Below are 15,407 nucleotides of genomic sequence, written 5' to 3' on the forward strand. Positions count from 1 at the left end.
ACTCTAATCCCTTGAATTACTGGGTCATATGGGTGTGTGTTTATACTTTTGATACATTTTTACAGATTGTCCTCGTATTTGGTATGTTAATCTACACTCTTTCTGTCAGTACAATGGGAATATCTACTGCTCCATCAAAAGAAATGAAATCTTGCCATTTGCGATGATGTGGATGGAACTAGAGGGTATTAGGCTTAGCGAAATAAGTCAGTCGGAGAAAGACAACCATCATATGATCTCCCTGATATGAGCAAGTGGAGATGCAACTTGGGGGGTTTGGGGGTGGGAAAAGAATAAATGAAACAAGATGGGATCGGGTGGGAGACAAACCATAAGAGACTCTTAATTGCACAAAACAAACTGAGGGTTGCCGGGGGGCGGGGGGTAGGGAGAGGGTGGTGGGGTTATGGACATTGGGGAGGGTATGTGCTATGGTGAGTGCTGTGAAGTGTGTAAACCTGGCAATTCACAGACCTGTACCCCTGGGGCTCATAATACATTATATGTTTATAAAAAAATAAATTATTAAAAAAAAGAATATCCACTGCTTTAGTACCTCACCAAGATAGTGTATCATAAATTTTGGTCTTTGGAAATATGATAGGTATGAAAAAATTGTCACAATATAGTTTTATTTATTCTTTGTCCTATGCATTGTTTACAGGTGTGTTATTTAATTTTCAAATTTTAAGGATTTTTAAACATATGTCTCTTATTGATTTACAGTTTAATTCCTTTGTGGTCTGTGAACATAGTTTATGTAATGTCAATTTAAAGTGCTTCAACACCATAAAGTCAATAAGATCCATATTGATTATGGATCCATAAGATTCATATCATTTTTTGATATTTTCTGCTTGTCAGTATTGAAAAGCCATCAGTAGGTCTGGGCTAATTTTAGTGCTGGCGGTAAGGCTCTCTCCGTTATTTGTAGGCAGTTGTGTTCTACTGAGGGAATATATAGTCAGCTTGCAGTCGTAACATAATATCACAGACTGGGGCACTTAAACAACAGAAATTTATTTTTCATGGTTCTGGAGGCTGAAAGTCCAAGATCAAGGTCTGGCAGGTTTTTTTTCTCCTGAGGCTTCTCTCCTTGGCTTGTAGATGACTGCCTTCTCCCTTTATCCTCATATGGTCTTTCCTCTGTGTACCTTTGTATTACTCTTGTCTGTTTTTCTTCTTATAAGGACACCACTTGTATTGGATTAGGGCCCCACCCTATGACCTCACTTAACCTTACTTCCTTAAAGTTCCTGTCTCCAGTTGTGGTCACAATCGGGGTTGGGGCTTCAAAACATTAAAAAAAAAAAATTTATTTAACTATTTATTTTAGAGAGAGATAGAGATAGAGACAGAGTGTGTGTACAGGTGGAGAGAGGGGTAGAGGGAGAGAGAGAATCCTAAGCAGACTCCCTACTGAGTGTAGAGTCTGCTATGGGGCTTAATCTCACCCGGAGATCATGACCTGAGCCGAAACCAAGTGTCAGATGCTCAACTGACTGAGCCACCCAGGTGCCCCTGAGGCTTGGGGCTTCAGTGTATGAATTTTCAAGGGCCATAGTTAAGTAAGAGAAGAATGGATCCAGAGTGGGTATATTAATGTGTATGTTGATTAACGCATACAGTGTAGATCATTTGAAAAGGTATGTATGTTTGGCTGTATAATTCTGTGAGTTAATAACATCCCAGTGCTTCTCTCCACCCCCCCCCCCCCCCCGGGAGAGATTTGGGGGAGGGGCAGAGGGAGAGATAGAGAATCTTATTTTCATTTATTTTTTAAAAACTTTTTTTTTTTTAAAGATTTTATTTATTTGACAGAGAGAGATCACAAGTAGGCAGAGAGGCAGGCAGAGAGAGAGGAAGGGAAGCAGGCTTCCTGCTGAGCAGAGAGCCCGATGCGGGGCTCGATCCTAGGACCCTGAGATCATGACCTGAGCCGAAGGCAGCGGCTTAACCCACTGAGCCACTCAGGCGCCCCTATTTTTTAAAAACTTTTAAAAAAGATTTTTATTTATTCATTTGAGAGAGAGAAAGAGCACAAGTAGGGGGAGAGCCAGAGGGAGAAGGAGAAGCAGACTTCCCACTGAGCTGGGAGCCTGACATGGGGCTTGATTCCAGGACCTGGAGATGATGACCTGAGCCAAAGGCAGATGCTTAACCATCTGAGCCACCCAGGTGCCCATTTATTTTGATTTTTTATTTATTTTTACTTTATTTTTTAGAGAGAAAGAGAGTGCATCATAGCCGGGTGGGCGGGCAGGCAGAGGAATAGGGAAAGAGAGAAACCCAGTCAGGCTCCATGTGCAGTGCAGAGCTCATCATGGGGCTCAATCTCACTACCCTGAGATCATGACCTGACTCAGAATCAACAGTCGGAGGCTTAACTGAGTGAGCCACCCAGGTGCCCCTTTGGTCCTTTTTCTTTCCTCCCTTCTCTCCCTTCTGGTTCCATCTGCTCCCTTCCCATCCTGTTTCCAACCCTCTCCTCCCAGAGTCCCATAATTCTGCTTTTAGTCATTTAAACTCAGTATCAGTGGAGTTACAAGGAGAGTTTCTGGGATGCTGGGAATATTTTGTTTCTTGATCTAGTGGGTGGTTGCATATGTGTGTTGTTTGTGATACTTAATTGAGCTGCACACTTATTTTTTGGGCAATTTTCTGTCAGTTATACTTCAATTTTTAAAAGCTAAGTTAAGATAAAATTTGGACATGTCATTTTATTAACTGTTTCTGTAGTTCTGTTCAACCTTTCTATTATTGCCCAAACATCCTGTTCACTAAGGAATATTTAGTCTTCTTAATCATTCAAAACTATTGGATTCCAGGGTGCCTGGGTGGCTCAGTTGTTTAAGCATCTGCCTTCGGCTCAGGCCATGATCCTAGGGTCCTGGGATCAAGCCTGCATTGGGCCCCTTGCCCGGCGGGAAGGCTGCTTCTCCCTCTCCCACTCCCCATGCTTGTGTTCCCTCTCTCGCCGTGTCTCTCTTTGTCAAATAAAATAAATAAAACCTTAAGAAAACAAAACAAAACAAAGCTCTTGGGTTCCGTGAAGAAAATATTTGTGATCCATGAGCTGCTGTTGTGAACACATTACTCCCTGCCTTTTTTTTTTTTTTTTTGAGCCTTACTAGTTGTTTAAAAAAGCCTCTCCCTGTTCACTTGGTGGGAGATCTTTAATACCTGTTTATATACAGTTGCATTTGTCATACTCCTGGACAATATACCTCTAGAGCTTTGCATGTTTAACCTAGCTCCTTCATTCATTTGGTCTGTAGCCTAAATATCACCTTTCCAGAAAGGCCTTCCATTTCAAACCTGCTTTGAAAACCTTCCTTTCAAAAATAATCTGCTGTCAGATTATTTCTGTAGAGCTTATTATTAATTTTTGTTTTGTTTTGTTTGTTTCTCTGTCTCTCCTTTTACCCCACTCTAATAGAAAGTTAGCTCCATGAGAGCAAGGCCTTACATTCCTGGGGCCTCAGTGCCAGGCCTGTAGTGGTTATTTGAAACGTTGTTGAAAAGCAGGTGTTATTAAATGGGTGTCTGGTTCTTTTCCATTGTTGCTCACAAGAAGTCTGATTATTCTTTACCTAAAAGCTGTTGAAATCATTTTGGTGTTCTATTATTAGATTTAGTCTTTGTTTCCTCAAGTCTTTAGTGAACACTTGCTATGTGATATGTAAGATGCTTTAGTTCCCACACTATGTTCAACCTGGAATACAAAAACCAATTTTGTTTGTTGATCTTATCATATGTTATACCCATATTGCATAGTCCTATGTTATTTAAAGCTAGCTTGCAAAGCTTGGTTCTTAAGTCTTTTGGCTGTTAATTTTTTCAGTCAACAGCCATCTGATGTACTATTGTAATCCCAGTCCCTAGGTTGCTTAGACCACACTCTTGTTCCTTGGGCATAGTTCCAGGTTGCAGTTTTACTCTTTGAGGCCACTTGAAACTCTGTTCAAATTGTTCTTCACTCTCTGCCCAGTAGCACTTTTGAATTCATTTCGTTTCTACATGGAAAGTGTCTAAGAGAGCTTTCTGTGCCCTTCTTTATCTAATCCTTTCTCTTTTCCTGCTTTTCAACTGTCAAGCTTTTCATTGCATCCTTTAGTGTCTGTGTTTCCATTCTTCTGGCATTCCTTTCATCTGTTTTTTATCCTTCATATTTATGCTTCTAGATAGTTTAATTAAATTATCATCAGTCACACAAGTCAGGTTTAAAAAATTTTTAGTTCTAAAGCCTTTTAAAGTAGAAATGTTGTCTTGATTTTGCTTAGATTTTGTGTGTCACAGCTGAAAGAAGTTCTTTAATTCACATTTACCTTTATGAAGCAGGTGCTTGAGCCTGGTGCCTTAGACCACTTGGCCCTCCTAAATACAGCAATATTTACCTTTATTTTTATTATTTTTTAAAAGATTTATTTATTTATTAGAGAAGGCAAAACAGGGGAGGGGCAGAGAGTGAGGGAGAGAAGCAGATTCTGCACTGAGTGCAGAGCCTGATGTGGGACTTGATCTCATGACCCTGAGATCATGACCTGAGCCAAAATCAGGAGTTAGACGATTAGATGCCTGAGCCATCCAGGTAGGCACCCCATCATATTTACGTTTATTATTTTATTTTATTTATTATTTTTAGAAGATTTTATTTATTTGACAGAGAGAGACAACGAGAGAGGGAACATAAACGGGGAATGGGAGAGGGAGAAGCAAGCTTCCTACTGAGTAGGGAGCCTGATGTGGGGCTCGATCCCAGGACCCTGGGACTGTGACGTGAGCTGAAAGCAGATGCTTAATGACTGAGCCAACCAGGCACCCCTATATTTACCTTTAAATGAAGGTTTGGAGCTTAAGATATATTACTTCTTAACCTGTTTCATTGTATAATAGGTGTTGAAATGATATTTGGAAGGGGCACAGAAGCAATGAGGAGGCTGCTCAGACTGCATCTGTCTGCCTTGAGGACTGAGGAAATTTGTATCTCTGCACTGTACTCTATTGATCTAACATTTGGAATGTCTACCTTAGGGATGGATAGACTGAAGCAGTGTGTGAACACTCTGAATGCTTTATTTTTTGTGTTTGTATATATTTTTCTTAAGAAAGAGTTATATAACTCATTAGATTCTCGAAGAAGTCTATGCTCATTTGCTTTTGAGCACTTAAAGTTTTTTTTTGGGGGGGCGCCTCTATCCCCTGTATCCATCTCCCAGTTTCAACAATTAACAACTCATAATTCATCTTGGTATACTCCTGCCTCTTTCAGTTTACCCCACCAGATTATTTTGAAGCAAGTCCCATACATTAAAGCATTTCATTTGTATGTATTTATATAGCCCTATCTGAAAGGTAAGGCTTCATTTTTCAATGATAACCATATGCTGCTACCATTATACCTACACAAAATAATTCTTTAATATCATAAAATACCCATGAACTTTCTTACATAACCACAATGCCATTATTTCACCTAATAAAATTATCTAATGAACTATTACCCAGTTCATAATTAGATTTCCCTGGTTGTCTTAAAAAAAATACCTTTTTAAAGTTGGTTTGTTACAATCTGTTCATACTATGTTTATTGGGTCTGTCAAGCGTTTTTAAACCTAGAGTGGTCCTTCTGCCTCCTTTTTCCTCTTGTCACTGATGGTTGCAGAAATTGAGTCTGTTGCCCTATGTAATGGTCTACATTCATGATTTGTCTGTTTGCTTTTTTGTGGTGTGTTTAACTTTTTCCTTTACGTCCTATACTTATAAATGGAAGTGAGCTCTTGAGACTTGGTGTGAAATTCAGCATGTTTGGTAAGAACACTTCCTAAATGGTGCTGTGTGCTTCACAAACATCACAGTGATGGATTTTTTTTCTTTTAAACTTCTAGTTATACTAAGATTGATAAGGATGTGACTGTCTGATCTCAAGTAGAAAATTTCCCCATAAGCCTTTCTCTAAAGCCGTCACAAAGTGGTCATTTTCTAGTTGCTCATTATTTTATTTAAAAAAAATTCTGATGGGCTCTCTGGCACTTTAGGGGATTCTTTCTTTCTTTCTCTTTCTCTCTCTTAAAAGATTTTATTTATTTATTTTCAGAGAGAGAGCCGGAGAGCATAGGCAGGGGGAGTGGCTAAGGGAGAGGGAGAAGCAGGCTCCTCACAGAGCCGGGAGCTCGATGCTGGGCTCCATCCCAACACCCTGGGATCATGACTTGGGTTGAAGGCAGATGCTTAAAAAACTGAGTCCCTGAGGCATCCCTCATTTTTTATTTTAATAAAATTTGTTGCTTTGGTTATTAGGGAACTTGAGCATCTTTTCTTATGTTTATTGGCCATTCAGCAGCTTTTTTATGACTTGTTCATGGCTGATTTTTCTATTGATTTTTTTTTCTTTTTCTTATTTTCAAGTGTTCATTATCAGAGATATAATCTTTTATCTGTTTTGCCTCTTGTAAATATTTGTAATTGTCTTCTGTATAGAAGCTTGACTTATGTGGTCAATTTTTTTTTTAAAGATTTTATTTATTTATTTCACAGACAGAGATCACAAGTAGGCAGAGAGGCAGGCAGGCAGAGGGGGAAGCAGGCTCCCTGCCTAGCAGAGAGCCAGATGAGGGGCTTGATCCAAGGACCCTGGGATCATGTCTGGAGCTGAAGGCAGAGGCCTTAACCCACTGAGCCCCCCAGGCACTCTTTGTGGTCAATTTTTTATCTTACATTTATGGCTTTTGGTTTAAGGTTTTACTTAGTTATGCTTTCTATACTTTGAGGTAATGGAGGGGAAATAGTTTATTTTTTCTCGGTAACTCTTTTCACTTTTGCTGTGTATGGAGTATATTTTGTATATGGTATAAGATAAGAATAAAATTTACTTCCTGCATAAAAATCAGTTGTTCTAAAGCAGTTTATTGAAAGTCTTCTTCCGGGACACCTGGGTGGGTCAGTTGGTTGGACGACTGCCTTCGGCTCGGGTCATGATCCTGGGGTCCCGGGATCGAGTCCCACATCGGGCTCCCGGCTCCATGGGGAGTCTGCTTCTCCCTCTGACCTCCTCCTCGCTCATGCTCTCTCTCACTGTCTCTCTCTCAAATAAATAAATAAAATCTTAAAAAAAAAAAAAAGTCTTCTTCCTACCACATTGAATTGTATGCCATATTTATGATATTAAATTCACAAATTTACAGTCTATTTCTAGACTCCATTGTGATCTACTGATGATATTAATATTACCACAGATTTCTAAAAAAAATATTTATTTATGTATTTGACAGACAGAGATCACAAGTGTCGGGGGTGGGGGGGGAAGCAGGCTCCCCACTGAGCAGAGAGCCTGATGCAGGGCTCCATTGCAGGACCCTGAGAACATGACCTGAGCTGAAGCCAGAGGCTTAGCCCACTGAGCCACCTGGGCGCCCCCACAGATTTTTAATTATAATAGCTTTGTACTACATTTTAAGGTCTAAGTCGCTGTCAGTAATCATTTTTTTCCTGAGTTTTACTGATTTTTTTCCCACACATATGCTCTTCCATTGAAATTCAGAATTAGTTTGTGATTAGTCTCACTGTGCTTTAACTGTAATGGCATTAAGTGTGGTGGAACTGACTTTAAAAAAAATTAAATTGATTTTTCCATTTGAGAATGTAGTTCTCTATTCAGATCTTTTGTGTTTTTTTTTTTTAGCTAAGGTAGTTTCTGCACTATTCTTATTAGTTTGTTTCTGGGGATTTTATGTTTAGGGTGGTTATTTTGTATTGACACAAAATTTCCTATTTATGATTATTTGGATTGTGAATACAGAGAAGTTTGCTTCATTTTGTTCAAGTATACCAATCATACTTTAAAATAAGCCTAAATAAGATTAGAAGGAATATATATATACTTATGTGCACTATATAAACTTTTCAAATAAGCTTTAAGTATTTCTGTTCCTTACATATTCATTAATACACTGTTAGAAATAGTTAAGGAATAGAAAATGTGAATTTTTAAGGAATTGATCAATTTCTACTTAATGGTGTATATAAAGGATGGAAGTAATAAAGTAATATATGAAAGTTATAAATTACAGTTAAAAAAATACTAAATCCTATAATGAGATTTTCTTTTTGTATTCTAGCTGGCACCTAACTAGTATATGGTCTTTTATTAGGAGGAAATCCTCCTCAACCACATATTTTATTTAAAGACTGATTAAAACTATAATCTTTTACCTTAAGAATTGTAGAGGAATAATAAATCAGCTTTGATACTGGCCTGCATTCTGTTTGTGTATATTGTATATAGAGGTAACATGTTTCTGGCAGATCAGACATCACTATTAATTTTTTTTCTTTTTCATATTACAGGTTTTGCAAAAGGCATCAAATTAAATCAAGTTCAAATATTCCCTGTGTCCCCAAAGACTTATTGATGATGTCTGAATTTGTTCTTCCAAGATTTATTTTTTGTCTTATTCAGTACTTAAGAGAAGGCTATAATGAACCAGGTATGTTTAATCTACTTTTTGTTAGTACTCTTTTTAAGTTCCCAATTAACAGAGTTTAGCATTAATAACAAGGTGAATTTCTTCAGATATAATTTTTTTGTTTAACGTGTTTCATGAGATGACTATGAAATAGAGACTAAATAAAAACATACTTTAGTATACATCAATTATATAACCTCATAGATACCCTGTAGTGACACAGTTTGGGAGTTTCTGCTCCTGGGATCATAGATGCTTAGGATCAAACTTACTTGGCCTTTTGCAGGTGGGGAAATAATCATTTTATGGGGTTAAAGTGATTTTATTTATAATTATATTATGATAGAACAGAATTAAGAAGTCCTGGAAATGTGTGAATTTAACTTAGAATTTTAGAAGATAAATTACTATTTCACCATCTCTCTCTTTTGTTCTCTCTCTTTTTTTATAGATATCTCTATGTTTTTATTCTTCTCCATATATAATAACTTAGGAGAGAGTCAAATTGCTCACTCTCCATATTACAGGTAGAATGTATGGGAGTGAACATCATGGTATTACTGAAAAGAAAAAAGAAACATGCAAATTATAGATATTCTTGCCTTTTAAGATTAGTCCGATCTTAATTAATATACTTCAGTTAAATATTTTGGAATTAGATATTATCTGTTAAAGTTGTCAGTCGGACATTGTGAATTACAGATACTAGTTAGTGTGGTATAAGTCAAATTTATTAACTTTTTATGATCTTTTACTTTTCTGATGATACTTGTATTTTTATCATTTAAAGGACTGCATCTTGAATTACTTTTAGAGGTTTTAAATTATTTATTTACTATAAATAATCTTAAATGCAGTTTGAAATTATGACACACATATTTATCCATCCCCCATCGTTGAAGTGTGAAGAACCATAGAGCATCTTCATCATTTTTAAAGTACTATGTTATTCTCATTGTAAGCAAACACTTAAACTTCTTGTTTCTACATTTTAAGCAAAATACACAATTCCTTGTTAACAACCTTCACCCGTCTCAGAGTATATGTCTTAAAATACAGGAAGAAATATTATTTTGATTCAGGCCCAAACTACTCTGTCTTTGGAATGAAGGAACTAGAGATCAGCTGGGTTATTGGACTTGCTTTTGTGCTATTTCTCATATACTAGTTAATAGAGTGTTTGGAAATTTACATTTTTTATTATGTGTCCTATTTTAAAAAGGTAATGAGTAGAAATCATTTACTATGAGAACCTTAAAACTTACGATTATTTTGATCAGAGAGTAACTCATATAAAAGTATATTATGTTTATTTTTTTCTTTAGGGACTTCTAATAGTTGTTAATAGATAGACGACATAGGTACATAGCTTTGATAATTGTTTGTTACCATTATCTGAAAATGCAAAGGAATGAATGGAAGCACTTTTTTGTCTTGAGTGTCATGAACTTAGGGTCATGAAATTTTCCTTTCTATATTACCACTGATGCTCTACATTCATTTCTTCTTTCTGTGCAAGAAAAATTACTATATTACTTTGTGTAGAGATCACTTTAGAATTAAAGAACAGACTTGGAATAATTTAATCTGAGGTAATAGAAGCTCAGAGATTTTGTTGTTTGACAGATGCCTTGTGTTCCATTTCTCATTTCATCCTACAATCCTCAGATGAGTGTCAGAGTTCATCTAGAGCTCTTGCAAACAAAGAACAATTGTTAATTAAATGTTTGCCATGTTACTACATAAGTCACTGGGGAGGACACAGAGATGAGTAATATACAGTATTAGTTATCCACTGAGAAAGTTAAGGTTTTTTTGGTCTGGGTCCCAGGAAGAGTTATCTAGAATTTCATTCACAGATCATCTTTGAACTGGGTTGTGAATTCCTTGGATGTAGGAACTAGGTCTTATTTAGTTTTGGTTCCCAGTGCCTATCATGTAGTAGATGCTGAGTAAATGTTGAATGAAATTGATGTCCTCTTTCCTGGGAACACAGGCCCTCCATTAGCTCCCTTATATGCGTCCTTTTAGCTAATTATGTCTGAACTCTAAATCTCATTTTTCATTTCTTTAGGACCTCAGTTTCTCTGAAAATTCTTTTTTTCCCCCCTCTTAAATGTTCTTTTTCAGTTGCTATACAAGTTTCTTTTCTCTTTCTCCAGCTCTACTAGGCATATCTTTTCTGGTATTTAAAAACTATTTTAGTAAAAACATTTATGTTTATGAAAACAGTTATTTTTTAAATTTTAGTTGCTATGACCTCCGGCTAGCATGAGTCTGTATTTTTAGAATATGATAGAGGATGGGTTATTTGCTACACAGGTTTAAATTTAGTGCTGACATAATTTTGTTCTAATATTCTTATACTACTCTCAAAATTATTTGGTTTCTGTCTTATTTTAGGAAGTGATCTTAACTTTTTCTTAAACACAGTCTAGTTTTGAAATGTTATGTTTACATTTCTATATCCGGAAAATATAACACCCTCAAATTGAATGCTTTTTAACTAGACTAAGTACTTAATACCTTATGAAGTCATCTCTTTTCTCCATCTACTTTTTCTCAGAGGATTGAATTCCTCAGTGAGTCTGCCTTAGGCTGGTGCTGGGTGAATAACTACCTCCTCCTCCTCCTCTTTTTTTTTTTTTTTTCCTTAAGTATTTTATGTATTTGAGAGAGAGTAAGTGAGTGAGAGAGCATGAGAAGGGTGAGGTGGAGGGGCAGGGGTAGAGGGAGAAGCAGACTCCCTGCTGAGCAGGGAGCCTGACGTGGGCCTTGATCCGAGGACCCTGGGATCATGACCTGAGGCCAAGGCAGATGCTTAAGTGACGGAGCCACCCAGGTGCCCCAATGATAACTACCTTCTAAACAGAGTTCTTATATTAATTTTTTGATTATAAAATACTGTTATCCAAGTTACTATAATTTTAAAAGAATAAAATATGGTTATTTTTAGCAGAATATTTTAAAGGAAGTTAATTATATTATATGCTTTTTCAGCAGCTGATGTACCCTCAGAAAAAGACCTTAACAAAGTCCTTCAGCTTTTGGAACCTCAAATTTCCTTTTTAGAAGATCTAACTAAAATGGGAGGCGCCATGCGGTCTGTTCTTACTCAGGTTTTGACAAACCAACAAAACTACAAAGATCTGACTTCTGGTAAGTAAAACATCAGCATAGAAGAAAGTTAAAATTTTCTTATGTCACTGTAATCATAAGAAATTGTGTATTTTCAAAACTTAAGTGTAAAACGTAGATTTTTTTTTTCATAGAATGCTAAAGGTGGAAGTTATTAAAAGTACTTTTTATTTTATGGATGAAGAAACTGAGTCCCAGAAAAATTAAATGACCAGTTCAAGGCCTCAGAAGTAACTTATTTTGGAATTAGCACTAGAATCCAGGTCTCCTCTAAGTTTTGGTGTGACATATTCATAATTTTATTCCACATCCCCTTCCCCAAACAGTAACAAAAACTACTTCTGTGTCTTTATTTTTGTTATTCTGTATTTTTGGGTTGTGTATGGCATAGGATTTTATAATAATGTAGAATTTAAGTTACAAAACTTGGAATTGTTGAGTATGTTTGTATATGATATACTGTTATATAAAATGCTTTAGTTTAAAACTCTTCAGGTTAGCTCAGCTTTATAGTACAACAAATACTTTAAATAGCATTATTTTTGCTGGTTCCTGAACAACATATTTTGAAAATTGAAGTTTGTGTTTTCTTTAGAGTGGTGAAATTTTCATGTGAATTGTGAACCGTATGTTATTCAAAGATAGTCTTATCTGACATCTATTTTTTTCAGCAGATACTTATTAAACACCTACTATGTACTTGGTTTGGGGTTAGGTACTAGAATTTGGGGTATGGAATGCAAGTAGTAAAGCAGGTAATCCTGTCCCTGCCTTTATAAAGCTTAAAGTCTAGTGAGTGAGATGGCATTAATACAACTCCCAAACCAAAAAAATTGTGTAATTTATAAACATGTAGTAAATGATATGAAAGGGTAGGGCAAGTGTTTGTAAAAGGGAGACTTGATTTCACTGATGGGGAAGATGGGGGAAAGTTTCACTGAGGAAGTGATATTTAAAGTAAAACCTAATAGTTGAGAGAAAGTCATTTAGCTAGAGGGTGAGGGAAATTAGGTGGTAATGGGATGGGGTTGTATTCAAGGTAGAGGACATCTGCTTTTGACTGTTGGGCTAGCCTGTCTGTCATAAACAACATAAAATTGGAACAGTGTGAAGCAGCTGTTATTAGGCTTTGGACAGAAGGCAACTCAAGACTGTAAATCTTTGAGAGAAAAGAAAAGCATGAGATGAACCCCATGATTGCTATGAATCTCTGTCTAGGGATACCTTCCTGACTGCCGAGCAGTGAGCTGGCATTGAAGCAGTGTGGAGGCCCACCTGAGCTAGGGAGATAGAGATCACAGTTTAGGACATCTGAAACAGTTGGAAACTGGCATCTCTGGGGTACAATACCAAGAGGTAGTGGGGCAGGTGATGGGGGACCCCTGAAAATGCTTTCAGAGGTCTGAGGTTCTGAGGTGCACATGTACAAGATGAGACTGCCTCAGGCTTATTAGAGAGTGACTGCTGTAGGGTTAAGAGCAGAGCAGAGATAGAAGCGGTAAAGCAGTTTCAAAGACATTGGAGTGTCAGCCCAACCAGACTGGAGAGAACTTGTTAATACCACAGGCATCTAGTTGAGACACAGTTTAGAGATTATTCCTGTCAATTTAGAGGGCCTTTTGAGAACCTTAGGCTTTCTACAGACCTGCCCTTATTTTATTTATTTATTTTTATTTATTTTTATTTTTAGAGCATGGGAGATAGAGAATAAGGCAGGGGGAAGGGCAGAGGGAGAGAGAGAGAGACGGAATCCCAAGCAGACTCCATGCCCAGTGTGGAGCCCGACATGGGGCTCACTCCCACACCCTGAGATCATGACCTGAGCTGAAATCAGGAGGGGATGCCTAACCAACTGAGCCACCCAGGCGCCCCTACAGACATACTCTTTATAAACCTTCACTAAACCTTTGTGAGTTTTTTGGTGATCAGGCGATATTGATTGAATGGTCTTCTAGAATTAAAATTAGTACTCTTCAAAGGAAGATAATAGAATCCAGAATCTTCTATAACGTGTCATTAGAATGTCCAGCATACAATACAAACTACTAAACATGCAGGAAAATAAGAAATTATGCCTTATAACAAAGAAATAGGGCTGTGAATAGAAATTGACATTGAAATGGACCAGATGTTGGATTTAGCAGATAAAGACATTAAGGCAACTATTATAGGGGCACCTCAGTTGGTTAAACGTCTGACTCTTGATTTTTGGCTCAGGTCACAATCTCAGCGTTGTAAAATTGAGCTCCATGTGGGGCTCCGTGCTGGGCATGGAGCCTGCTTAAGATTCTCTTTCTCTCTCTCCCTCTGTCCACCCCCTACTCTCTCCCTCTCTTAAAAAAATAAAAAAATTTTGAGAAGCAGCTATTATAAATATGTTCAAGAAATTAAAGGAAGATCTGTTCAAATAATTAAAAGTAAATATGATGTTAATGAGTAAAGAGATAAAGAATCTTAGCAAAGAGGGGTGCCTGCGTGGCTCAGTGGGTTAAGCCTCTGCCTTCAGCTCAGGTCATGATCTCAGGGTCCTGGGATCAAGCCCCAAATCAGGCTCTCTGCTCAGCAGGTAGTCTGTTTCCCCCTCTCTCTCTGCCTTCTGCTTTGCCTACTTGTGATCTCTCTCTCTGTGTCAAATAAATAAATAAAATCTTCAAAAAAAAATCTTAGCAAAGAAATAAAAACAATAAAAAATATAAATAAATAAAATAAAAAAATAAAGAAATTCTAGAACTGAAAGTTAGCATTGAGTGCAGTAATTAAATTGAAAAAAATTTACTGGATGGGCTTCGCAGCAGATTGGAGAGGGTAGAAGAAAGACTTAATGAATTTGAAGACAGATTAATAGATTATTCAGTCTGGGGGCACCTGTGTGGCTCAGTTGATTAAGTGTCTGCCTTCAGCTCAGGTCATGATCCCAGAGTCCTGGGTTTGAGCCCTGCATTAGGAGAGGTCCCTGCTCAGCGGGAAGTGTGCTTCTCCTGCTGCCCTTTACCCTGCTTGTGCTCTCTCTCTCTCTCTCTGAAATAAGGAAAATCTTTAAAAAAATAGATTATTCAGTCTCGAGAACAGAGAGAAAATGCAACAGAGTCTTAGGGACCCGTTAGAATCAGATGATTTAAAGTGCCTGTAATTGGAATCCCAGGAGGACATGAGAGTATGAATGTGGCAGAAAAGAAACATTTGAAAAAATCATGACTAAAATTCCCCAAATTGGATGAAAAACATTGACTTATAGATACAGGATGCTTAATGAGCCCCAAGCGGGATAAATATAAAGAATATCAGTCATACCTAGACACTTACTAGATTCTATGTTGAAATAGTTATGGGTGAGAATGAGCTTACTTTTTAAAAAAGGGACTAAAAAATGGTGTAGTGTTGAAATGAAATGAATGTAGAGAGAGAGTGGCACAAATAAGGTTACCACATTAGGGCTAGATCCAGGGCAGTCATGAACCATGTGATATTTTATATCTTATCCTGAGTGTATTGGGAAGTCATGGAAATATTTTAAGAGTGACATGATCAGATATGTGTTTTAAAAAGATGACTTGTGATTTTGCCAAAAATAGATTGGAAAGGGCAGAAATAGAAAAACTCAACTGCAGCTTAGGATAAAGATGATGGTGGTTTGTATTTCAATTTTGGTGAAAGCTGGAGAAAGATCAAGTTATAGCTGGTGCTCTGTTATTTCTTCAAACCTTATTTAGGAACTCAACTGTTGTGGAAGAAAGCAGCAAGTTCTTAATCATTGTAAGAATGTATACCTTAGGAATGATTTATGGTAATTGTCTTATTTCTACA

The 15,407-nt window shown here is 37.1% G+C and overlaps 1 protein-coding gene across 6 annotated transcripts in view; it reads left to right on the top strand.

The window, feature by feature from the left end:
• The window catches only part of UBR3 (ubiquitin protein ligase E3 component n-recognin 3), a 234,896-nt gene that overhangs the window by 20,658 nt on the left and 198,831 nt on the right, over nucleotides 1-15,407 (top strand). For 4 of the 6 annotated variants that reach the window (XM_032880421.1, XM_032880423.1, XM_032880425.1 and 1 more), the window contains exons 2-3: nucleotides 8,347-8,486; nucleotides 11,466-11,624. In XM_032880421.1, coding sequence (XP_032736312.1) covers nucleotides 8,347-8,486; nucleotides 11,466-11,624 — 299 coding nt within the window. The remainder of the gene's footprint in view (nucleotides 1-8,346; nucleotides 8,487-11,465; nucleotides 11,625-15,407) is intronic. The other 2 variants (XM_032880422.1, XM_032880426.1) reach the window with 1 other exon arrangement.

This window comes from Lontra canadensis, unplaced genomic scaffold, assembly GCF_010015895.1.
Source record: "Lontra canadensis isolate GAN:19392208 unplaced genomic scaffold, GSC_riverotter_1.0 scaffold69, whole genome shotgun sequence".
Lineage (NCBI taxonomy): Eukaryota > Metazoa > Chordata > Mammalia > Carnivora > Mustelidae > Lontra > Lontra canadensis.